Raw genomic sequence first — 25,160 nt, forward strand, 5'->3', positions numbered from 1 at the left:
ATGGGAGGTAGGAAGTTCTTTCAGTTAGAAACGAAATCATTCAAAGTAATTTCAGAAGAACGCACAAGAAGATACAGGCTTTGGATTATTGAATGGGCAAAGGATTTATGAGCAAAAGTGGAAAGGATTTTTTTAAGTGATAAACGAGTTAGTGGAGATCTAACCATACCCCAACAATATGAGTTTAAACAACCAAACTTCACCTGAAATGCACGACAACAATAAACACACTTTGAGACTTTGCCCATCACCATGGACAAGACTTTGGTTGCAGAACCAGCAGTTGGGGACATTTAATACAAACAAAAAAACACAGATCAGATAATGCAAGTATGACAAGGTGACTGATTATGTCATGATGAGAAGGACATGATGTGACATGGAAGACCACTCCACTAGGGCATGATGATGTGGCTGAAATATGCTACTCAAGGAAAGGCTTTCATTTTAGACATGACTAAATAATATGGCACATGGAAAATGTAGTAGAAATTAATTCGAAATGTGACCAATTAATTTAGACATGCGAGATAAATGATAAATAATCTAAGTGCTGGCTATAACTTGTGATTTCTTTCAGCATGTGACTTTGTTTTACATGTGCTAACTATAGTTTTAAAAGTAAAAGGAAACTACTTATTATACAACATAAGCTAATAACAGCTAGCTTTAAAAATGAACTGCATCAAAGGCGATGTAGAAAGAAATGGGAGATCTCAATACAAGGAAAATTCTAGTTTTTCACAGTATATACCTTCAAAATTGGATCATGAAGAAGCTCAAAGGATTTGGCAAGTACATAGGCACGCCTTATGAGGTATGAAAAATAAACCTAGTTTAATTGTAGCCATTGAGGCATATTGAAGTAAAGGGACACAAAAGAAGTTCTTAGAAGAAGAGTCCAAAACCGACCTTCAAGGGTCATAAAGAACTGAAAAATATGTCATGCTCAGTAAAATGAATATAAAAGTTCAAAAACAAGCAGCGATAAAAGTGACAGGGCATTACTCTCAACTCCGAGAATTTGAATATCATTTTTTGGAATGTAGGAACTGAATGATGGAGAAAAAAGGTTGTGAATGAGAAATTTAATCAAGCTATGGAAGACTACGTTGTTTGTTTGCAGGAAATGAAATCAAAACTCATCACAAGAGGTATGCTAAGAATTTTATGAGGATGTTAACAAGTAGACTGGTTGTATTTAGGTTTTTGTGGAACAAAAGAGTAGTAGCGAAAATTGATGAAGCAGTGGGAAATTTCTTAGTGTTATGCTAATAGAGGGTGTGGGAAACCAATTCAAATGGGCTTTTTACTAGATTTTATGGTTCAAATTATGATAGTGATAGAAAGCTTTTTTGGGATTCATTACCAAGGATGTAACTAGTTGGTGGGAGGCGTGTGCGTGTAAGTAGAGACTTTAATGTCATTTGCTATCCGAGTGAGGGACTGGGTGGAGATGGATTTTCAACAGTCAAGACGTCTCTAATTCGATATGTCTGCATGGATTGTTAGATATTTCTATGGACGGGGTAGTTTCACCTAGTCCAATAATTGAGAGAACCAACCAATGTGCAAAATTGATCAATTCTTGTTTTCGCTAGATTTGGAAGATCAATATCTTAATTTGGTCTAATGGAGGTTCCCTCATTTGCTTTCCAATCATTTTTCCTATTCTTTTGGACTGAAGAGATATTCAAAGCAGTAAAACCCCTTTAGATTTGAAGATATCTTGTTAAAAGTATAAGGATTTATGGAAAAAATTAAAACATGATAGGAATACAATCATTTACAAGGCCTCCAAGTTACATTTTGGCCAATAAACTTAGAGATCTAAATATGGACTTGAAGAAATGGAATGAGGAGTTTGGATACAAGGTTCATGATCTAAATGTAACGTAGAAAAATTAAGTCCTTATCATTTGAAAAGAAATCAAAGGAGGACAGAGCAAAAACAAAACTGGAAAGGCCTACATTTATGGAAGAGATTAATTAAAGACAAAATTTAAGAGCATTATGATTAAGGGCGGGAGACACAAACGCCAATTTCTTCCACGGTCTTGCCAACTCCCACCAATGGAACAATCCTATAGGTGCCCATTCAATAGATGCGGAAGTGACATGAAATCAAGAAGTCTCTTATCCATCCAAAAACACACACCAAAAAAAAAAAAAAAAAATCATTAACAATATAATGTATAGATTTACAAACAATTATATTATGCAAATGGCGTTAAACATACTTTGCTGGATGAATTATGATTTTGAGCTATCAATGAAGATGAAGCCAGCCGGCTGAAAATAAATTTGAAGAAGTTTTTAATGCGATGAGAATTATGAATGGAGACAGAGCTCCAAGTCCAGAGTCTCTAGACTGCTTGGCTTTCTTTCAAACTTGTTAGGACATAGTCAAAGATGACATCATACTTTGATACCATGATAAATTGGAGCTAGGTGGAAATAGGGTTCAATCCTAGGACCACCGACCACCTGCTTTGACGCCATGAAAAATTGCAAATTGTCCCAAAAACCCCTTTGCCTTTTTATAGTTTTCTTTCTTAATGCATGCATACTTATCCACCAAAAGAAAAAACAAAATCAAGAAAAATATAGATGGAACCCATTAGAATTTGGCTTCTTGAAACTTTTAAGTGTATATGTACTTAATCAAATACTTTGTACAACAATAAACTATTCATTCTAAAAGGAATAAAACTCTATATTTATGTCAAAACTCAATAACAAGCTTGTTCATAGCATCATACATCATGAAAATCACAAAAAAGGAAATGATGCAATTCACGGTCTTCAAGTTAATAAGAGGAAAACTATTAGAAAAAAAAGGCTTTTAATTCTAATTTTTAAAAACTTTATCTTTTTTTTTTTTTTGATAGGTAGATAGGGGGAGGACGTAGGTGGGGTTCAAACTAATTATCTTTTTTAACATGAAACAAATAGTTAACATCATCATTTGAACTAAATACATTCAAACAACTTGCCCAGCATGTGAAGATGACTTACAAGTATTGCAGATTTAAAAGCTGACCAAGTTGTGGAACCAGTTGACCAGAAAGATTTGCATTTCCAAGATCACTGGGTGAAAAGATAATAGGCATCATATTTGTAATAGTTAAAGTAAAGTGTAACTACAAGTCCAAGTAGCATGTCACATAAATAAATCTTACACTCGTGTCACACTATTTTCACTATCACATGTTACATGGAACCATGTGCAGGGATTCACAAGGGTAGGATCCCAACTTTGCAGAACATTGTTTGGATCAGCTAAATTGGTCTTCAATGCATTCAAAGCATCACCTGTGTTATACAAATGAGGCGCAATCATTAGGTGCAAACATCAATTAAAGAATAGTAATTTAAGTTAACAATGTTTTTTTGATAGGCAAATAAATTGAATTAAAATAAATAAACCACAAGGATGCCTGAGTATACAGGCAGTATACAACAGGCAGCTCAAAAATAAAACAAAGACAAAAACATCAAAAAGGGGGAAAAATCAGCAACTAATGAGAAGGCATGGATGCCAAGAAATCAAGAAACCCATCCATGGAGAATGAGGGAGTCGGTGAGGTCCTAGTCCATTCATACAGGGACTTCAGGAGAAGATGCTTCAATTAAACCACACTGATTCCAAGAAGGTAACAATGTTAATGTGCAAGCTTCAATTCCATACCAAAATGAATCAACCTCTCTCGTCATCAGAAACTGCCGGTACTCAAAATCTTCTAGTGAGATGCCATCCAGTTAAAATCACAGTTTTTTAACAGTACCAGTACCAGGAAAAGGAAAACAGGCTCAACTTAAGTGACTTTCCCATATAAAACAACCAAGACCAAGTTGCTCAAGTGAGGCAGTGCAGTAAGTGCATAATGAATCAAACCCTATTACACAACTCCACACTGTACAAATACTAAGTAAACAGTCCCACACAACAATGGAATTTCAAATCCTATTACTCATACCACAATAAAAAAATGACACACAAGACAAAAGCAAAGAATAAACATTTTTTCAAATAGTTACAATATGCTGTTAACCCGCAACTTGAACCATTTTTCCCCTAAACCCTCAAGCACTCCGTGCATGGGAAGACGCGACGCCAATTAAGGTACAAACCTCTTGGCAAAGCAAAGAATAAACCATTAGTACGATCCTTCAATTCAGCAATTAAAACATTACAAGAGCTAAGGTAACTAGGGATCAACATAGGTTGCTAAGCTTTCTTTTATATTTTTGTTATGGGTACAACTTAGGTACTTTAGAGTTTAGAGATTCCTCAATTTTGTATTGTATTTAATTGTTCTTGGAATCGATTACACTGTTTGTATTTTGTTAATCAATACAACCTACAACCAGCTGTTTGAATTTAATTCGAGAACCTATTGTACTGCAACTGCAGCTAGGATACTGTACTTAAAAGCTATTTAATTTTACCCTTTTGTTATTCCCCAAAATGTGTAGATTTGGCAACTAAAAAGGAAATAAACAAAAAGTGAAAACCAGTGCCACTCAAATTCCTTGAAAAACTCGGAATTTTAATCAAATATCGCAGCAAAGCAAATTTCCAAATACAGCAATTCGAAATTCCAATTTACAGCTAAAATTACAAGAACATAAAAAAGAGAAAAGAAAAGAAGAGCGAAGAAAGAATCACTAACCTTCGGCATTAGCAGAAACCTTTGATACAAAATTAAACAACAGAATTGAACAGAGAAAAGCGCAAAGCGAAACCAAAGCCACCAACCGCTCCATTAATAATAAAAATTCCATATATATCCTTAAATAAAATTCATGAGTTGTTATTACAAAGTCCCTGAACCACTTCTGGGTTCAAAAATCATTAAAATTCTCGAACCCCGTTGACCGATCGTTTTGCTTGTTGATAATTGGAGAAGAAACAAAGAAGAAAATGCATGCAGCAACACCGAGAGAGAGAGAGAGAGAGAGAGAGAGTCAAATACTCAGACAAACAAAGAACAAAATACTAAAATAATTTAGACAGAGAACTGAGAATTTTCAAACACACAGTTCAACAAAAGCAGGTAAAGAAAAGAGGTAGCTGGGCTAAGAAGTCAATGTCTTTTTTTTTTTCTTTTTTTTTTTTATGGTGATATTTATTTTTGGTGTATTATTTATTATACAGAGAAATGAAGAAGAGAGAAGTGTAGAGAGTCACAGTAGAAGAAGAGAGGTGAGCGGGTCAAAGACGCACGAACACACGCACGCGACAAAATGTTGTGTCCCCACCACCACTGCTTTCATTACTTAGTCCCTTTACTATGTACTTGCTTTTAATTATGCCCTTCCTAATTAAATAAACAAAAGTGAATTTGTCATTCTTTGTTAGAAATAGAATCCAACTCTTTTTTTACTCTTTTTTTTTCTTTTATGAAATAGAATCCCACTATTTAACTCCAATATTGGGCAACTAGTTAGTAAGAGTCATTGGCATAAGAGTTAATACGCCGGATGCTATTTTAACACATCAAGACTTACTTTATTAATTTTAACACTTCACATCTTCTATTTTAACATTACACTATAATAAAATTATCTAAAAAAACTTAATTGTATTAAAAAATTAACAAAAACAAAACAAAACCTAATCCACGTATCACTAGCCATCACACCACACATCCCACTACCATCGTCCACCACGATCCACCACCAAGGACACCAAAACCACCACGAAACTCATCGTAAAACCAAAACACAAACACCCACATTCAACCCAAAGAAAAAATCTCAATTCTCAGACCTCCAAACCCAATTACAAAACTAATAATAAAAAATAAAAAAAAATAAAAAAAACTCCACCCAACAGAGTTAAGAGAGAAGAGAGAGGCCAACAACCTCTAGTGGTGGCTTCATCGGTGTGCTTCACCCAACAACCAACCTCAACCACCAATAGTTGTCGATCTCAACCCCCCCCCCCCCCCCAAAAAAAAGCCACAACCATAACGAGAGAGGGACAATAGAGAGGAGAGATGTCTGAGAGAGAGGGAGGCGAGAGAGGGGATAGATGCCTGAAAGGGATAAGGGAGAAGAGAAAACAAAAAATGATTTTTTTTTTTTTTTTTTTACAACATGCTACAGTACACACTAGTAGAAGCATGTTGTAAAAAAAATTGAGGGGGTATTTGGTACACCTACTCAAACACACATTTTCAATTTTTAAATTACATTACACGCATTTCCATATACTTTTTCACCTACACATATTTTCACACATGTTTTCAAACAATAAGACACATGTTTTCAAACACATGTACCAAACACGCTCTGAGTTTTGGTACATCTGATGAGATATGGTTTTTGATGTTTGGTATGCCAAATGTTAAAAATTTAGCATTTGGCACACCTAATGTCAATGCTCTTAGAAGTGTTAAAAGTCCAAAAATATTTAGTACCCTAAATAACAACAACAACAACAACAAAAATGCTACATCTGAAGTGCTAAACCTAAAAAGAATTTGCAAACTTGATATTAGGTGAAATCGGTTCAAGTCGGTCAATGTTAAAGGCAATTTTTTCACTGAATCGAGAATGTCAGTTTTTTCATATTTGGCACTAATGTCAAATTGTAAGGAAGGAACACCGAACCAGCCTGATTGTAGTTGATTCGGTCATGTTTCGGTGTTTAGGATGTCTGAAACAAAAGCAAGAAGAAAAATAGAAGAAGACATAAAATGTAGCTTACCACTAAGTTACTGACTCTAACATGTTTTAAAGTTACACACAAATAAAAAAGAATATACATATATATATATATATATATATATTGATTCGGTTAAAAAAATCTAGCATTGCCACAGAATCGAAAATTGAAATTTTCAAACCTCTACCGAACCGATATAAGAAAAAATCAGCCAAAACCCAAAAATTTCGGTTGGTTTTATTTTGTCCATTATGTCAGACTGTTTGTTTTTTCACACCTGTACTTGATATAGTGAATTGCTACTTCATTGTAGCAAGTTTCTACTTTTTTTTTTACTCTCTCTCTCTCTCTCTCTCTCTCTCTCTCTCTCTCTCTCTCTCTCTCTCTGACCTTGCCACCATCACCTCCCACCTCTTAATCGTCTTTGCGGCAACACCATGGTGGTGGGTTCACAGTGACCTTGCCACCATCACCTCCCACCTCTCAATCGTCTTTGCGGCAACACCATGGTGGTGGGTTCACAGTGGTTTGTGGGTTTTATTAAAGGATTTTGGATTTTTCGTATTAAGGTTTTTTGTGGGTTGTTTGGATTTGGATTTTTTTTTTATTAGCGTAGACTATGGGTCATTGGTTTTGGTGGTGGATTGTGGGTTCTAGACTATGGGTCGTTGGTTTTGGAGGTGGGTTGTTGAGTTTAAGGGTGGATTTGTTAGGTTTGGGTGGGTTGCAGTTGAGGTTGCTCCGTTGTGGAAGGTGGGGGTGCGATGGTGGGTTTGTTGGTGGTGGGTGGTTATTATGTGGGTGTGGGGCTGCGATGGTGGATTTGCTGGTGGTGGGTGGTTACTATGTGGGTGTGGGGCTACTACAATGGTGGGTTTTCAGGGTTTTTGGAGATTGTTGGTTTGCTTCAAACGGAGAGAGAGAGAGAGAGAGAGAGAGAGAGAGAGAGAGAGAGAGAGAGAGAGAGAGAGAGAGAGAAAAAAATGAATAAATAAATTAATAGTGTTGGCTGTAATGTGAAAAATAAGAGATGAAATGTAGGATGAGTTGTGGAACAATGTGTTAAAGTAGATAAAGTAGCTTCTTGAGGTGTTAAATGAGATTATTTTAGCACCACAAATGCAAATGCTCTAGTACCTCTTTCTTATCTACATCTCCATCTACTTTTTTTTTTTTTTTTTTAAGCTAGTTTTTGTGGTTTCTATGTATTTTTGTCTTTTTTGCCTATCAACATGTCTAGATGAAATGTAAGATATGTGAGGTTGAATTTGAAATTAAATTATTTGTTACTTTAGTGTGTTTGGGAACATCTTATTTCCGGTAGCTTATTTGCATAGTATTTATTAAATTATATAGTTTTATGTAACTTATATGTATGACGAAAAGCTAAAAATTAGATTATTTGCACACACAAAAATAAAATGAGATAAAATAAAAAATAAAAAGCAAAAAACAAATAAGCTAGGGCCAAACACATAGATATGTGTCTTTTTAGTCAGTTTAATTTTTAAACCCAAAAAAAAAAAAAAAAAACCATTGGAAAAACAAGTTCATGAAAATATATACTTGGTCAAGAGTAGTCATGTAGTCCAATAGTATTTCTTAGTATTTTCTTTAGAGATGTCCATAGTTCAAATCCCCCTTCCCCAATTATTAAATTATCAACCAAAAAAAAAAACACTCGGAGCTTGATAATATGTTTTTAGATCAAAACTCATCTCCCACATTTTTTTTTGTTGCTAATTCCAATATTTTTATTTTTAAGACTTCTGGTCCATTCAAGGGGACCCATAAAATTGTAATTATATTATGAAAAATGTAGCTGCTTTTTAACTGTAAAGATCACTCAACGTTGTCCATGGGTTGGAGGACCGTCTTAAAGCTTAGAAATGAGATAAGAAGGTTCATACAGTTTTAGGTGAAAGACAAGAAAATTATTTTTCTATAGCTTGACAAATGGCATCTTGTTGGTTATTTACGATGCAGAAAGTAGCTTTGAATCTAGATGGATTTAAAATTGTCGAGTAAAAATTGTATGGAAGCTTGCAAGGTTTTTTTTTTTTTTTTAATAACCAGAAAGGGAGAAAAGCAAGATACAAAAGTTTTACAAAAGGACTGGATTAAACTAGCAATAGTTCATTAGCATTTGACATGCCAATTTAGCAACTGACCAAACAGATTTTACAATCAGGTGGGGCACTAAGAACATATTGCAGCAAAGTCCATTTTGGTTCAGAAAATTTAGATCAGCAAATCTGGTCTGTTGAAGCCAATCTGGAGTCTTCTTATGCCGAAAGACTTAGACTATATAAAATACTTAGCCTTGTAGGGTTGAAGGACAAGGATGGAGCAAGATGGTCTCATACAAAGTATAGTTCTTTCTCTTGTACAAGTACATATGCTAATATTAGAATAAAGACAAAGTGGTTGACTGGTGGAAGTTATTGTGGTTCAAATTTATCATCACTAAACATGCTTTTATTTGATGATTAGTAATAAATAATAAGCTCTTAACACAAATTTTTAACATGGAAACCATCTATCTTTGTGTGGAAAGGGAGAAAACCATAGGTTGAAACCAGTTGAATAATCCACTATATTTTGAAAATGATTAAAGCAAAATTAGCTTATGTTTTTAAAGATGCGAAATTCAACCGTCTTTCACCCAATTGTTCTCCTTCGTCATCTTTTTGTAGTGGTAAAGACGTAGGCATTTGCTGCTTTTCCATTAGAAGAATAGTTTTCTCTATTGGAGGATTTGTTGCTTTTTTATTTGACATAATACTAGCTTCTAATGGATAATATATTGCCTTACCATTGGACAATGTGCTTACCATTGGACAATGTGTTGCTTCCTTATTTGACCAATATAATAACTCATGCATGTAATGCTCTACACACACACGCGTCTACTTAACAAGTTGGTTCTTTGTTGGAATATGATCAAAATTTTATTATTGTAATTGTAGTAATCCTAGTTGTGCTAGATGAAGTCCTTCACCTACAACTGGCATTATTCACCATTATTTACGTAAATTTTGTAGAGTAACCCATTATTTCACTAATGGACACCATTATGTACATACAGTACGATCCTACAATCTCACATATCCAAAACAATCGTTCATATTCAAACATATCCAAAACAATCGTTCATATTCAAGGATCAATAGGATCATATAATCCTTCGTGACCCTAATTTTTGGCCATTTTATTTGGTAGAACAGAATCCTACTTGGGCCCAAAAGAAAATGAAAAAGGCCTAGTACAAATCAATCATTCTTGTTGTTCTTTACTTTTATTGTATGGGAAGAAAAAGATATCCTTTACAAGATAGATTATAACCAAAAAATCAAACCCACAAGTACACAACAATAATACTTACGTTTTTAAGATGGAGATAAAGATCAGAAGGTGACATTTTTTGAGGTAGATTACACTTTATGTAGCCATTAATGCTTTAAAGATTTACTAGAGGCTGAGAGGTAAAACGGAGGATAAAACATTGATTTGCAGTGTGAGAGTTTAAAGTTAAAAAGGAGAAGAAGAAAGAGTTAGAAAGTGGGATTTTTTTAGAAAATAACAATAAAATTCAAACAATATCATTAGTTAGGAAACGTTTGAAACTAATTTGGAATATAACAACTCGAGTTCAGAATCCACGATTTGTATGCTATAAAATCGAGTATGGTTTACTCGATTTTCCTATTTTGCACTGTCTCCCAGGTGGGTCTGATATGCCAGAAATCGAGTTCGTAGGAGTCGTTTTGTAAGACTAGAAAACGAGTTCAATTAACTCGTTTTGTATGACTGGAAAACGAGTTCAATGAACTCGGTTTCCATTCTTGCAAACCGAGTTCATTGAACTCGGTTTGTTTTCAAAAAAAGCACCCACAACCATCGCAGGAACCCAAACACACAAAAAAAAAACTAAGTTCAAACTCTCATTCCCTCTCACTCCTGACTGCACTCTCAGTCTCTGCCCTCTCTCACTCTCAGTCTCTCTCTCTCACGAGACGTCTCTCTCTCACTCTCACACGAGATTCCGAGCCTGTCGCTCCTTCGCCGGCACCGTCGCCGTCATTCTCTCTCTTACTCTCAGAAGGGGATGCATTATATGAGTTCTGTTGTACAAATTCTGCTTCGCCTGTGGGATGGGAGTGAGAATTGGACTGGTTTTGCATACAAAGAAATCGAGTTGAAAGAACTCGACTTCTAAGCCTGGAAAACGAGTACACTGTACTCGTTTTCTAGGCTTAGAAGTCGAGTTCTTTCAACTTGATTTCTCGCAATAATAAAATAAAAACCCAGGAAATCGTCCTCTCTGAACTCGAGTTGTTATATTCCAAATTAGTTTCAAACGTTTCCTAACTAATGATATTGTTTGGGTTTTGTAGTTATTTTCTGAAAAATCCCTAGAAAGTGGCGTAGGTGAGATATTAAATGTTAAATGAATATAAATGTGCCACATTTTGAATTTTGCTTGTTAATCGACCACCTCTTTTTCTTTTTTTCTTTAAAAAAAATAAATAAATCTTTTACTTTATTCTGACGTTAAGTTTATTATATATAAATAGTAAATATATTACTAGGAATTTGTACAGTAAATAAATAAGTGATGCCAGTGAGAGTTTTACAATTTTTTTTAGAAGAAAGCTTTGAATTCTATTAAGACTAATTAACCAAATCGGCTAAAATTACAGTATTGAGATGTGAAGAAAAATCATCCATCTACACCAATAGAACCATAATATGATTAACATATCTAGTATGGTTGTTAGTGACAGAAATTCCTTGTCACCGAACATGTGAAAAACTAATACTACAAAAGGCTTCTTCAAGAATCTTCGCATCAGAAATCATATGACCAAACGAGGCAAATGATTCATCCTTACCTCTAAAAAAGTTGATAATTATTTCCAAATCTCCTTCAAGAATAATTGAGAAAATGCATATTTCATGAGCTAAATTTAGAGCTTTCACTGCTGTCATTACGTTTGATATATAGATTCAGTGAAATAAGATCCAAACATAGAGCTTTCATTGCTGCCACTACGTTTGACATACACTTTTAGTGAAATAAGATCCAAATGAATAACCTTTGTTCGTAGGCAAGACAAGATGTATTCCCTACTCATTGAAGATCGTGGAAGCAATGTACAAGATTGAACAAAAAGTAATAAATTTATGATTCAAAAGTACGTTGATTTCAAAATTTTAATAATAATATTTCTATGCTAGATCAACTACATGAAATTTTGTAAGTTATTAAGAAGAGCTTTGAAAGTATAATCTAAACAATCCCAAAGACAAATAGTTTGGGATATGTTTCTATTATGGAATAATAAGCCATTATATTTGTGTAAACACTTGATTTTGCATCCATAATTTAATCTTGGAATATGGTTAAGAGTGAATATTCATATACCCAAAATTTAGAGTTGCATTAAATGCATTAATTCATTCATTGCATATCATAAAAATAATCTTGAGATTCTAACAATTGCAATGGTATGTCCGATACCTGAATCAGACCGTCAGATTAACATATATCACAAGATCAAGTTTTTGCGGTCTGCATGCATTTTGTTTGGGTGGAACCGATCACGCATGATTAATTTAAATTAATTCTGATTGGTTAAACTATTAAAATTAAGGGATAATTACACTTTATCCACCCGTGATTTGCCTCTAATTTGACTTATCTACCTGTGGTTTCATTTTTGACACTTTACCTACCTGTAATTCCCTCCGTTACTATTCTGTTATCCACTTCCAGTACAAACGTTACTCTAATACAAAAACTCATCAAAAATAGAACCTAAAACAGATCAAACACTCCTCACTCCCAAAACACAACTAAGATCACAATGCAATGTGCTTGAGATAATGGACTGAGAACCACCTGAGTTTTGATCATGCAAGCAAACCAAGGAAGAAGGAGACACAGTGTTCATCTGTTCAGCTGTTGCAGATAGATCCTTTTAATTTTTGAAACGTAGGGTTTTAAATTTTTTTTTTCGAAATAGGGTTTTTGCTTGCTATGTAAGGGCAAAGAAGTAGGGGTTCGAAGGTTGTAGCAAGCAATGGTAGAGAGGCAAAATTAGTGCATATACCCATATCAAGTTCCAAATAAAAACAAACTCATTTGGGATTTTTTTAACACTACACGTTCAGTAAGCTAGAAGGTACAGAATCCTAACTAGTAGTATTACTATTACTCATACAACTGATATAGGAATCCTTATAATTCACCAGAACAAAGACAAACGGGCTTAATTGGCAAGAACAAACAAACCCAGCTCTGAACATTGATACAATGTTAGTGAATCTAACCCAAAAACTAGATCTATTAAATAGAGAGCCCAACTAGTACATAGACGTATATAAAGTTATAAATTCCGAAACACAACAATCGGATTTAGTTTGACTAGTATGATCCAGTTTTGGTACTTGTGTATTTCTTTAGAGAGAGTAACAACAAATTTCCTCTCATTGGCTTTTAATTGATTTGCAAAATCAATCATCAAATGATTGAAGACAACACCAAAAGTTTCTACTCCAAGAAAATCAATGTAGTTTGATGTGAGATGTATGTCGTTCCACAAATAGATTATATTGCTTTCAAATTTACTAGATACAGTTGTAGCTTGAAATATTTTGGAATTTTTGCATGACCATAAGCATTAGTTTGGTGAGCACGTTGGATGAGAGTATGTTTTGGGAGTGAGAAGTGTTTGATCTGTTTTAGGTTTTGTTTTTGTTGAGTTTATGTTTTAGAGTAACGTCTATACTAGAGGTGGGTAACAGAGTAGTAACGGAGGGAATCATAGGTGGGTAAAATGTCAAAAATGAAACCACGGGTAGGTAAGTTAAATTAGAGGCAAACCTCAGGTGGGTAAAGTGTGATTATCCTTAAAATTAATTAAATACTTTTGTGATTGGTTGTTGGTTAGTGTCAAAAATAAGCTTACTTGCATGGAAATAAAGTGGATAATCAAATAACAAAGAAATTATGGATAATCAAGTCTTTTTGGAATATTTATCTATAAAATAATTATCACTTTAAATACCTGAATATCAAGAAAAATGGATTAATTTTTAGAATATGAATCAAAAACACGTCTAGGTGCAATTTCCGTCTCAAAAATCTTCAGAAAAAAAGTCCAAATCGAATCAAAACTCAAACGCAGGCCTGACACCCAAGAGGGCTTGTTGGCACTTCCCAAGTGCCAATTGACCCAAATGCTCAACCCGGTCTGGGAACGTCATGATTGAGATAAAGTCTATCTTTTTTGACTTTTTAGAGATAAGGACGCGTTCCAATTTGTATTTGATCTCATTCAGCTTATTTTTTAAGCATCCCAACTTCCGTAAATAGAGGAAAAATATTAGAATTAAGAGCTCTTCTTTTCTGACTTCTCTGTTCCCCTACGTTAAAGACGTTCTGAAGGCTTTTGTTATAAGAACTTTTTTATAAGTAAAGTATTTTAGACCTCGAAGATGTGAAAACTTCTTTAATTTCTAAAATATTCTTCTATTGAAAAGCACGCTCACGCAAAAAGTATTTAGTTATATTCTTCTATCTGTTTTTTTCTTTTCCATTAATTAAAATGTTGTGATTGTTCATTGCATGAATTTGGTTAATATATTTGAATTTTATTGTGCCTTGTTCTTAATTCATGTTTGTCATGCTTAGATATTCATAGGTCAAAAATGTATTGACCCCTTGTGATGAATTAACCAATTAATAAACCAAGTTAATTAATCAATTCCATTAACATGCAATACGTGTAATAGCATAAACAAATTATCAACTAAGTTAATATGTAGTTGAAAATAAAGTTGACACGATAATTTGTTTACGAATGGAGAAAACCTCCAAGACAAAACCCTACAAAGTGATTTTAAGGTCATCACTCCCGAGAATTCACATTTATCACAACAAGCGATTACAAGTAAAAGAATTTAGTACCTTATACCAATCTACAGTTGAATCCTTACCTCAATACCCAATTAGACTTGTTCTGTAGTGACAATCTCTCCTTTTAATGCACGGCTCCCAGTACGTGACTAACCAATTGATGCACAGATCCAAGTATGTAACTAACCACCAATTTGAGAAGGATGTTGACTGCAAAATTCTTCAATTCATCAACACGATGAAAAACACAAAGCTCCTTGGTTACAAAATCCTACGGCGTACAAACGCAATAGCTTCTTGAAGAGAAAGCTCATATTTATTTTTGCTATACTAAAAGCCCAATTAGACAACATTGTCAACTTGTAGCTCTATGTGGAGTCTACAAACAGGACAAGAAGCATGGTTCCGAGTCAACCACGTATGAATACATGCAGGATGGAATGCATGGAGACATGTAGGATGCTTAACGAGGCTCTCACCCTCCAGAAACTCCTCAAGGCAGACAGGGCAATCCGTGGCATCTTCACCGGCATGGAAATCTGTTTGTGGTAGGTTCGGCATAAGAGGCTGACAATCATGAGGAAGCTCCACATTGTGCTCAACCAGTTCTGGTTGGTTCTTCATCTTCCACCAAAGAAAGGACAGAATCAAGGTAATGATGAAAGCAACGACTTGAAATTTATATGCATGCTACGAATGGAACCATGAAATTTAGGATCATCTAGGACCAGACAATTCATCTGGAGGGATTTGGGAAGTAGAGTTGTTGTCGAGGATCCAAGTAGCGTTTGGATTATGTATACTATTAAAATCTTGTCGGAACATTTCTTCCTTCTGCCACTCTTCCCATCTTTCTGCCAAGCCATCACCTTCAAGCATTCTAACAACCTCTGACATCTTCGGCCGTTCCATTGGGGCGCCTTGGGTGCAAAGTAGCGCTACTTGGATCAGCTCTTCCACCTCGGCCTCAACATATTCACCCTTCATATCAGCATCCACTAGTGCCTCCAACTTCTTGTCTTTAAGAAGTCCTTTCACCTAATGAATTGTCAAAACTAATGTCAGGCAGTACGATGTAACCCAAAGGAAAAAAATGTATGTTGTGCACTCATTTAAGAGGATAAAAACAAGTTTCACCTGTATTGGGAAGTAACAAAAGCCAATAAGCAAATTACAAATACAACCTTAACCATAAAGTGGCTCAACGCCCTATAAAAAACCAATTTGCTACATTATAAATTCAACCTTAACCAATTCCCTAAGATGCTCGTTAAATGAACCCAAAATAAAACTCCCTTTAATGATTGAGCTAGGTTTAGAGAGGAAACTTTAGACTATAGTAACAAGTAAAGCCCATGTAGTATATAACAACACCCAGTGAAACTCTGCTAACATGACATGGGCTACCTAAACTGGCGTCAATATAGGGTTATAACAAGCCACCTTCAGTCTGACCATAGGCCCTAAAAACGCGTAGTTGATTTAATAGAACACAATTTTTACGTCTACCCTCATACATCACCAAATTTAAAGTATGATGATGGCAATAGTTTTTATTTTTTTAAATAAATCCTGAGGAAAATTTATGGTTAGCTTTAAAAATGACTTCCAGAAACCCAACACTATTAAGATTAATTATATATTAATTTTCTATATAAGAAAAATAACCACCAGCATTTACATTCTCATGCCATTACGCAGTGCAAGGTGGAGAGCTTTGGCAGAATGGCAGTGACACAAACGGAGATCGAGGAGGGTGACGGTAACCAATGCGATAGCTAGTGCCAGTGAGTGATGAGCTTGCGAAGGGGTTGTCGTGGATTTTGTTGCGTGATGGCAAGTGGTAATAATGGTTAGGGTTTGGGCTTTGATTTCTGTTTGGCTTGGAAACATGGGTTGAAAGCAGCAGTGACAAGAATTTTTTTTTTGTTTTTTTTTTTGGGTTAAACCACAACCTCACCTCCATCCCGTTATTACGGAAGGAGGAAGTGTCATTCGAGCTAAAGCTCATTGGCGCTACATTCTCCTTATCACAGACTGTTTAAAGCAGAAAGCTAGAATATCCGGAAACAAGACAAATTCAAAGAAGGATAGAGAATTATTTGAAATAGCACCATGTCCAATGATAAATTAGTGACAAACAAACATGTAATAGGAAGATGTGAATTACTTACCCAATCAAGTAACATGACATCGTCATCATTTGCAAGCCGAGCAAGATCAAAAGCTCTTTGACCAGTTATTAGTTCAAGAAGCATGACCCCATATCCAAAAACATCAGTTTTTTCTGAAGACTTTCCAGTTGAGAGGTACTCCGGTGCTATATGCCCAATTGTGCCACGTACAGCAGTGGTCACATGAGTATCTTTGTAATCCATAAGTTTAGCCAACCCAAAGTCTCCAACTACTGCTTCAAATTCCTCATCCAACAATATGTTTGCAGCTTTTACATCACGGTGAATAATTTTAGGATCACAATGATCATGCAAATAAGCAAGCCCCCTGGCAGATCCTAATGCAATTCGTTTACGTACGGGCCAATCAAGTGCAGACTGTGATTCCGGACGTTCTACAATGACGAATCAAAAAATCATGAGAATAATCAAACATCTTAAGAACAACACACCAATAACATTTGAGATTTCTTTTTGGTGTCTGCATGGGTATCTGGAGATGTAACCTGTGTTATTTGTAAACTCAAATGGTTTGTTTGGATATAGAGCCCCCAAGCAGTCCAACATACCCAAATAAAAAGAACATAGCTGGTTAATTCAACTTATTCTCCCCCTATCCTCCACTTGACTTAGAAATGAACTTATATTGAATTTTACACTTAAATTTAATCAAGATTAGAGTTGACCTTTGCATTGAATCAATGAAAATTGTTTTAAAATATTAGAAAAAGTGTAGTTTATAGAAAAGTGGCTAGCAAGAGTACCTCTTAAACATGATGCTACACTTCCATTTACCATAAAGGGATAAACAAGCAACCGTTCTGTTGGTGTCATGCAAAACCCACGAAGACGAAGAAGATTACGATGCACAGCCATGCTTATCATTTCTACCTCAGTTTGGAACTGCAGCTCCCCACCCTGGGTACGCTCCTCTTTGAGCCTTTTTACTGCCACTAGAGAACCATCAGCCAAACGTCCTTTATAAACTTTTCCAAACCCACCTCTTCCCAGAATATTTTTGTTGCTAAAAGTATCTGTTGCAACTTGCAGTTCACGCAGAGAAAATCTCTTGAGCTGGCCCAGGTGAACTTCTGGATCTTCTTCGGCTGGAAAGACAGGGATATATAAAAATGCATCCTATGAAGCAATAACATTATGTTTATAAACACTGTATTGACTCTCTAACCAGGTACATCAAAGAAATGATCCTGTGGTTTCCTTCGTCGCCACCAGGCAAGCGCAATTGCAGGGGCTGCAAAAAGTAGAGCAGCACCAGCAGCAACTCCTCCAGCAATTGGTCCTGTGGAACTACCTGAAACAATTCATCAATTTAAATAGAGAGGTTGTGGCTCTCTTAAGCAAATCCCGATCATAGCAGGTGACAGAATTCACAAATGGCAATGATGGCAAGTTCATAGAAGTTAGCATTCCAACACATGTTATCTCTGTGTGTGTGACCATTTAAAGTGACAGATTGTGACTCTCTTATGTGAACCAAAATTGTAACAGGCAAGATAATTCATTAATTTCAATGATGATGGAGTTGCTCTATCTCTAAGGTATCATGCTCTTTGGGAGAATTCAACCAAACCACCAAGTATATCTACCAGAGGACTTTACAAATGACTTCAATGTCATCATCCTCCTTTCCTTTATCCCTCCTATTTTGATTGGTCAATAGCATCCCCAACCAATGTCAACTTTCTCCTTTTCTTCATCAAGGAGAGGGGGTGGGTCATAAGAAGTTGGAGACGGTTTTCAAGCTCCAGCAGTGATGATACTTCATGCCTAAGATGCAAATACGTCCCACTTCCAGATAGTTGCTTCCAAAAACAATTGATTTCACTTGAATACTTCATGCTTATATTAAATCAGAAGAAAGAGGAAGAAACGGGGAAATAGAGAGATTGCAAAATCAGGGAAGTTATCTGTGAGATGATTTTTAAAAGAAAATCAAAATATTCAAAACAATTGCTTCTCAAATTTCTATGAGAACTCCCAAAACTGCACACACACAATAAACCTCATTATCAATCCGACTAGAGTACATATTAATGATGAAAACATATAACACACCTGGAGTAGAAGTTGGTGGTGCTTGAGGAAGAGGAGGAGGTGGAGAGACAGGGGGATTATTGAGTAGATTATTTTTAAAACTGCAAAATGAAACAACAGAAGTCAGCTAAGCTCGTTCATCAGTCAAGTCATTCTGGAATTCTGCCATGAAAAATTGAAGAAAGAAATGAAATTAACCTGATAGGAGTAAATAATGAAAAGGAACCATTTATGGGAATATCTCCTGTTAAACGGTTGTTTGACAGATCTCTTCATTCAACATGGAAAGAAGATAATGTTACATTTTTGCAATATATATGATGTGCAAATAATATATAAATCTTGATTGATCAAGAGAAACTTAGACATCAAGATAACACTCACAGGACTTGAAGTGATTGAACTGTAGTTAATATTCGGGGAATTTCTCCTTTCAAGGTGTTGTTGTTCAGACGCCTATTTCAAGCAACAGAAACAGTCATTTACAGATAACCACAAAGATATTGCAGAAATAGAACCATCTAAATATTCAGTAACATTCCAGTAACTATACACAACAAACATATTACTAATTACTTAAAAGAATAACACTGTAAAATACCAATGATGTATCTAATGACACTTAAATTGTACGTTACATCTAGCCATGAATAACAAGTGTAATCTGACTCTCATTATTCAAACAAATCCAACCCCGATTAGAAATAATGAGCACAGTAAATTAATTCTAGTTTAGGATCAATCATTTTTCATTGGTCACTCAATATCAAAATAATGAATGTGTTATGCAAGAGCAGAGCCAAAAAATTTTGTTTGGGGGGCTGAGTTATAGTACTGATATATATATATATATATATATATAATACAAAAATTTATTCATCTAATACTAGGATAAGTCATAATTCATAAATATATTGCACACAAAATTATCAACTTTGATGTATATATATTTACTAGATACCTTTTGAAGAGAACTTATCATCTTTTCAACTCTACTAAGTATACTGATGTTGTCTAGTTTGAAATTAAGACATACAAAAATACAAATAAATATACACACACACATACATACATATATATATATATATATATAATGCTAGATTACAAATTACACCCTTTAACTTTGACCAAAATTCAATTCAATCCTATAGCCTCTGATTTATTCATTTAAGTCCTATGCGGCAAATATCAAATTTGGCCCAGCGGCTAGTTAGTTGGCTTTAGGATTTTGTTTTTGCAGATATTTATGTGAAATGTTGGATCATTTTTGTAGGAATTTTTAGTTTACTTTTGGATCCAAGGATAATGACATGGGAAGACTTGGTTCCCAAGTTTGGCTGTTAGCATAGTGACATTTTTTAAAGCCAATGAAGGTAGCTGGAAAAGCCAGGTGCTAGGTGCTATGAATCTTTCTCCCATGTCTGATGCTGATACTAAGTTAGTAATTTACTGGATCAGGTTATATGTTTGGGCTAATTAGATAATTTATAATTTGTCAATAAGAATTACCATGACTACAATTTATTTTATACAATTAAAAGTATTCCAAGTACTCTTTAATCTTTGTCTCTGGTAACACATCATCCTAATCACTTTGTTTAGTTTCATCACACTGAAAAAAGGATTCTCTATGTCCACTGCACGCAGCAAGACACTCACAGCACGTGGGATACCACCTATATCACACATGTCCCCCATCCAAGATTTTTAGGAAGAAATAAAAGGTTAAGAGATATAGATGACAAAAATCCTGTTGATATTATTGACAAATGAGAAACCCAGAGATGCAAATAAATACAGGATTCAACCATAAAAGTTTTGCCATCAGTTCCCCAAAAGTATGCAAGAAGTTCTTAGGCAAATTGGGCAGCATGTTTGACAAGAAAAATATGCAAAAACAAAAGAAAAGGGAGGAATAGTCAGTAAAAGGAATCCAAAAAAATGATGACAGCAATCTGCAGATAAAAATGAATTCAAAACCAGAAGCTTCAGCCTTTGCTCCAGTGGCCTTACTTCCTAAAATTGATGACTTAACCTACCTCTCATAGCTAATACACCATCTTAAAAATAGTGGGACTAGTTTTCAACTTTTATTTTAATTTATTTTATCTTTTTTAGATAAGAGTGGACTGTTTCCACATTACACATGTCTTAAGCCTCCCAAAGCTCCCATTCCAGCTAAAGTAGCATTTTGTCTATGGTAAATTTCATAAAAATATACGTGCCACAAGGTCACCTTGCCTTCAGAGTTCCTATTACAAGTTCAAATTGTTCATTTATTATTTTCTGCTAGGGCAATGACATCTCCATCTGCAACACCTAAGCTACAATGAAGATATACATTGTACTTGGAAGTCAGCAATGCTTTGGGTCGAACAATTTTCTATTTTCAGTGAACTTTCAATAACATCCAACTGCATATGCATGTTTGTGTATGTATTAAGTATTAACCAAAAGTACCATTAGAATAATTGCCTTATAATATTGAATAAATCTAACAAAGAAGAAGCATTTTGTTTCTGGATATAGACATAAGAAAAATTACTATCTAAAAGCAAATTAGCCATAAGCTTACCTGTTTTAAGGTAGGTGAGCCACCTAATTAGATGCTTAGTAAAAGGGGAAAAAATAATAAAACAAAATAAATAAATCTATTGGCTTATACTATAAGATGAAGGATAGATGTTCATACAGAAAACGAAGTTTTTGAAGCTTGCCCAATGTGGTTGGAATCCCTCCGTTTAAATTGTTCAAGTAAAGATCCAAGCTCACCAAGTCTGTCAAATTCCCAAGCTCCTCAGGGATTGGTCCAGTTATGTTATTACTATAAAGTTCCCTGCCACAACAAGATCATTTAAAGGTCTGTGCAAGAAAAAAGAAAAAAACTATATAGCACATTCCATGTTTTATTGCAAAAGAATGCAAAATGAGTCAAATTTAACATTCATAAACTTTGCTTTAGCAACATATAGAACAATGGCCAGAACAAATAAACCATTTCCTAGATTAGATGGCAAAAAGAAACTATAAGACACATACATAAGTTGAATATTGAAAGATATAATCCACCATGGGATGTATAAAAGACATTCACCAAAAGCTATCGATTAAGATTAAAAAGAAAAATGTGCAATGGCAGCCATCCAATCATATAATGACCTTAACAACAAAAGCTTCAAGTCGGAAATTGATTTCACACACCGTTCAACTCTTTGAGCATTTCATTGTCTCCAAAATTCACCACATAAGACATAGAGGAATTGCAGTCCAGTGAATTGTTAATCATCTTATTCAAGAAAATCAACAAAAGAAAAACAGGATAAAACATGAAATATAATCCATCATATTCGTACATGTTTGTGTGTAACAATGTGTTCTTACATGGTTCATGTTTCTACTCATTAAAATATTATATCAGTTGGTGCTCCACCCAACTGTGGGAGAGGCGGGTGGCAGCAGTCTTTCGGGACTCATCACAAAGTAAATAATCAAGAACCTACAGAATATATTCCAATTAAGAGAGATGGGAGGTAGGAAGTTCTTTCAGTTAGAATCGAAATCATTCAAAGTAATTTTAGAAGAACGCACAAGAAGATACAGGCATTGGATTATTGAATGGGGCAAAGGATTTATGAGCAAAAGGCTCTGAGGGAACAAGGGAGCAATTTGTTCTGCTCAACGTTATCAAGTTTAAATGCATCACGACCCTACCAAAGATTCCTCAAAAATTTTAGGGAATCATGCAAAGCTTTTGTGTTCTAGAGATGTTATAGCAAATGAAGCCAGTTTTTATATGTGGCAGAGTATGGAAGGAATGACAGTCATGGTGAAGAAATCATACCAGATAGATGATACTTTTAGGGGTGGAAAGGATTTTTTTAAGTGATAAACGAGTTAGTGGAGATGTAACCACACCCCAACAATATGAGTTTAAACAACTAAACTTCACCTGAAATGCACGACAACCATAAACACACTTTGGGACTTTGCCCATCACCATGGACAAGACTTTGGTTGCAGAACCAGCAGTTGGGGACATTTAATACAAACAAAAATACACAGATCAGATGATGCAAGTATGACAAGGTGTCTGATTAGGTCATGATGACAAGGACATGATCTGACATGGAAGACCACTCCACTAGGGCATGATGATGTGGCTGAAATATGCTACTCAAGGAAAGGCTTTCATTTTAGACATGATTAAATAATATGGCACATGGAAAATGCAGTAAAATTAATTCGAAATGTGACCAATTAACTTAGACATGTGAGATAAATGATATATAAGCTAAGCGCTGGCTATAACTTGTGATTTCTTTCAGCATGTGACTTTGTTTTACACGTGCTAACTATAGTTTTAAAAGTAAAAGGAAACTACTTATTATACAACATAAGCTAATAACAGCTAGCTTTAAAAATGAACCGCATCAAACGCAATGTAGAAAGAAATGGGAGATCTCAATACAAGGAAAATTCTAGTTTTTCACAGTATATACCTTCAAAATTGGATCATGAAGAAGCTCAAAGGATTTGGCAAGTACATAGGCACGCCTTATGAGGTATGGAAAAAAACCTAGTTTAATCGTAGCAATTGAGGTATATTGAAGTAAAGGGACACAAAAGAAGTTCTTAGAAGAGTCCAAAACTGACCTTCAAGGGTCATAAAGAACTGAAAAATATGTCATGCTCAGTAAAATGAATATAAAAGTTCAAAAACCAGCAGTGATAAAAGTGACAGGGCATTACTCTCAACTCCGAGAATTTGAATATCATTTTTTGGAACATAGGAACCGAATGATGGAGAAAAAAGGTTGTGAATGAGAAATTTAATCAAGCTATGGAAGACTACATTGTTTGTTTGCAGGAAATGAAATCAAAACTCATCACAAGAGGTATGCTAAGAATTTTATGAGGATGTTAACAAGTAGACAGGTTGTATTTAGGTTTTTGTGGAACAAAAGAGTAGTAGTGAAAATTGATGAAGCAGTGGGAAATTTCTTAGTGTTATGCTAATAGAGGGTGTGGGAAACCAATTCAAATGGGCTTTTTACTAGACTTTATGGTTCAAATTATGATAGTGATAGAAAGCTTTTTTGGGATTCATTACCAAGGATGTAACTAGTTGGTGGGAGGCGTGTGTGTGTAAGTAGAGACTTTAATGTCATTTGCTATCCGAGTGAGGGACTGGGTGGAGATGGATTTTCAACAGTCAAGACCTCTCTAATTCGATATGTCTGCATGGATTGTTGGATATTTCTATGGACGGGGTAGTTTCACCTAGTCCAATAATTGAGAGAACCAATCAATGTGCAAAATTGATCAATTCTTGTTTTCGCTAGATTTGGAGGATCAATATCTTAATGTGGTCTAATGGAGGCTCCCTCATTTGCTTTCTAATCATTTTTCCTATTCTTTTGGACTGAAGAGATATTCAAAGCAGTAAAACCCCTTTAGATTTGAAGATATCTTGTTAAAAGTATAAGGATTTATGGAAAAAATTAAAACATGGTAGGAATACAATCATTTACAAGGCTCCAAGTTACATTTTGGCCAATAAACTTAGAGATCTAAATATGGACTTGAAGAAATGGAATGAGGAGTTTGGCAAGGTGGGAATGACATAGAATGATTTGTAATACGAGGTTCATGATCTAAATGTAACGTAGAAAAATATGTCCTTATCATTTGAAAAGAAATCAAAGGAGGAAAGAGCAAAAATAAACCTGGAAAGGCCTACATTTATGGAAGAGATTAATTGGAGACAAAATTTAAGAGCATTATGATTGAGGGCGGGAGACACAAACACCAATTTCTTCCATGGTCTTGCCAACTACCACCAATGGAACAATTCTATAGGTGCCCATTCAAAAGATGTGGAAGTGACATGAAATCAAGAAGTCTCTTATCCATCCAAAAACACACACCAAAAAAAAAAAAAAAAAAAAAAAATCATTAACAATATAATGTATAGATTTACAAACAATTATATTATGCAAATGGCGTTAAACATCCTTTGCTGGATGGATTATCATTTTGAGCTATCAATGAAGATGAAGCCAGCCGGCTGAAAATAACTTTGAAGAAGTTTTTAATGTGATGAGAATTATGAATGGAGACAAAGCTCCAAGTCCAAAGTCTCCAAACTGCTTGGCTTTCTTTCAAACTTGTTAGGACATAGTCAAAGATGACATCATACTTTGATACCATGATAAATTGGAGCTAGGTGGAAACAGGGTTCAATCCTAGGACCACCGACCACCTGCTTTGATACCATGAAAAATTACAAATTGTCCCAAAAACCCCTTTGCCTTTTTATAGTTTTCTTTCT

General features: G+C 34.9%; 1 protein-coding gene across 15 annotated transcripts in view; it reads right to left on the reverse strand.

The window, feature by feature from the left end:
• The window catches only part of LOC126707688 (BRASSINOSTEROID INSENSITIVE 1-associated receptor kinase 1-like), a 57,711-nt gene that overhangs the window by 7,706 nt on the left and 24,845 nt on the right, over nucleotides 1-25,160 (reverse strand). For 2 of the 15 annotated variants that reach the window (XM_050407524.1, XM_050407523.1), the window contains exons 4-11: nucleotides 21,522-21,665; nucleotides 19,214-19,285; nucleotides 19,028-19,099; nucleotides 18,851-18,930; nucleotides 17,961-18,086; nucleotides 17,539-17,880; nucleotides 16,775-17,169; nucleotides 14,454-15,638 (exon numbers count right to left, since the gene is read on the reverse strand). The exons of 1 other annotated variant lie outside the window; for it this stretch is intronic. In XM_050407524.1, the coding sequence (XP_050263481.1) occupies nucleotides 15,318-15,638; nucleotides 16,775-17,169; nucleotides 17,539-17,880; nucleotides 17,961-18,086; nucleotides 18,851-18,930; nucleotides 19,028-19,099; nucleotides 19,214-19,285; nucleotides 21,522-21,665 (1,552 nt within the window). In that variant the 3' untranslated portion in view covers nucleotides 14,454-15,317. Of the gene's footprint in view, nucleotides 1-3,018; nucleotides 3,091-3,182; nucleotides 3,316-4,676; nucleotides 5,092-14,453; nucleotides 15,639-16,774; nucleotides 17,170-17,538; nucleotides 17,881-17,960; nucleotides 18,087-18,850; nucleotides 18,931-19,027; nucleotides 19,100-19,213; nucleotides 19,286-21,521; nucleotides 21,666-25,160 lie in introns of those variants that run through there. 12 more of the 15 variants (XM_050407520.1, XM_050407522.1, XM_050407526.1 and 9 more) reach the window with 11 other exon arrangements.

This window comes from Quercus robur, chromosome 11 (genome assembly GCF_932294415.1).
Source record: "Quercus robur chromosome 11, dhQueRobu3.1, whole genome shotgun sequence".
Classification (NCBI taxonomy): domain Eukaryota; kingdom Viridiplantae; phylum Streptophyta; class Magnoliopsida; order Fagales; family Fagaceae; genus Quercus; species Quercus robur.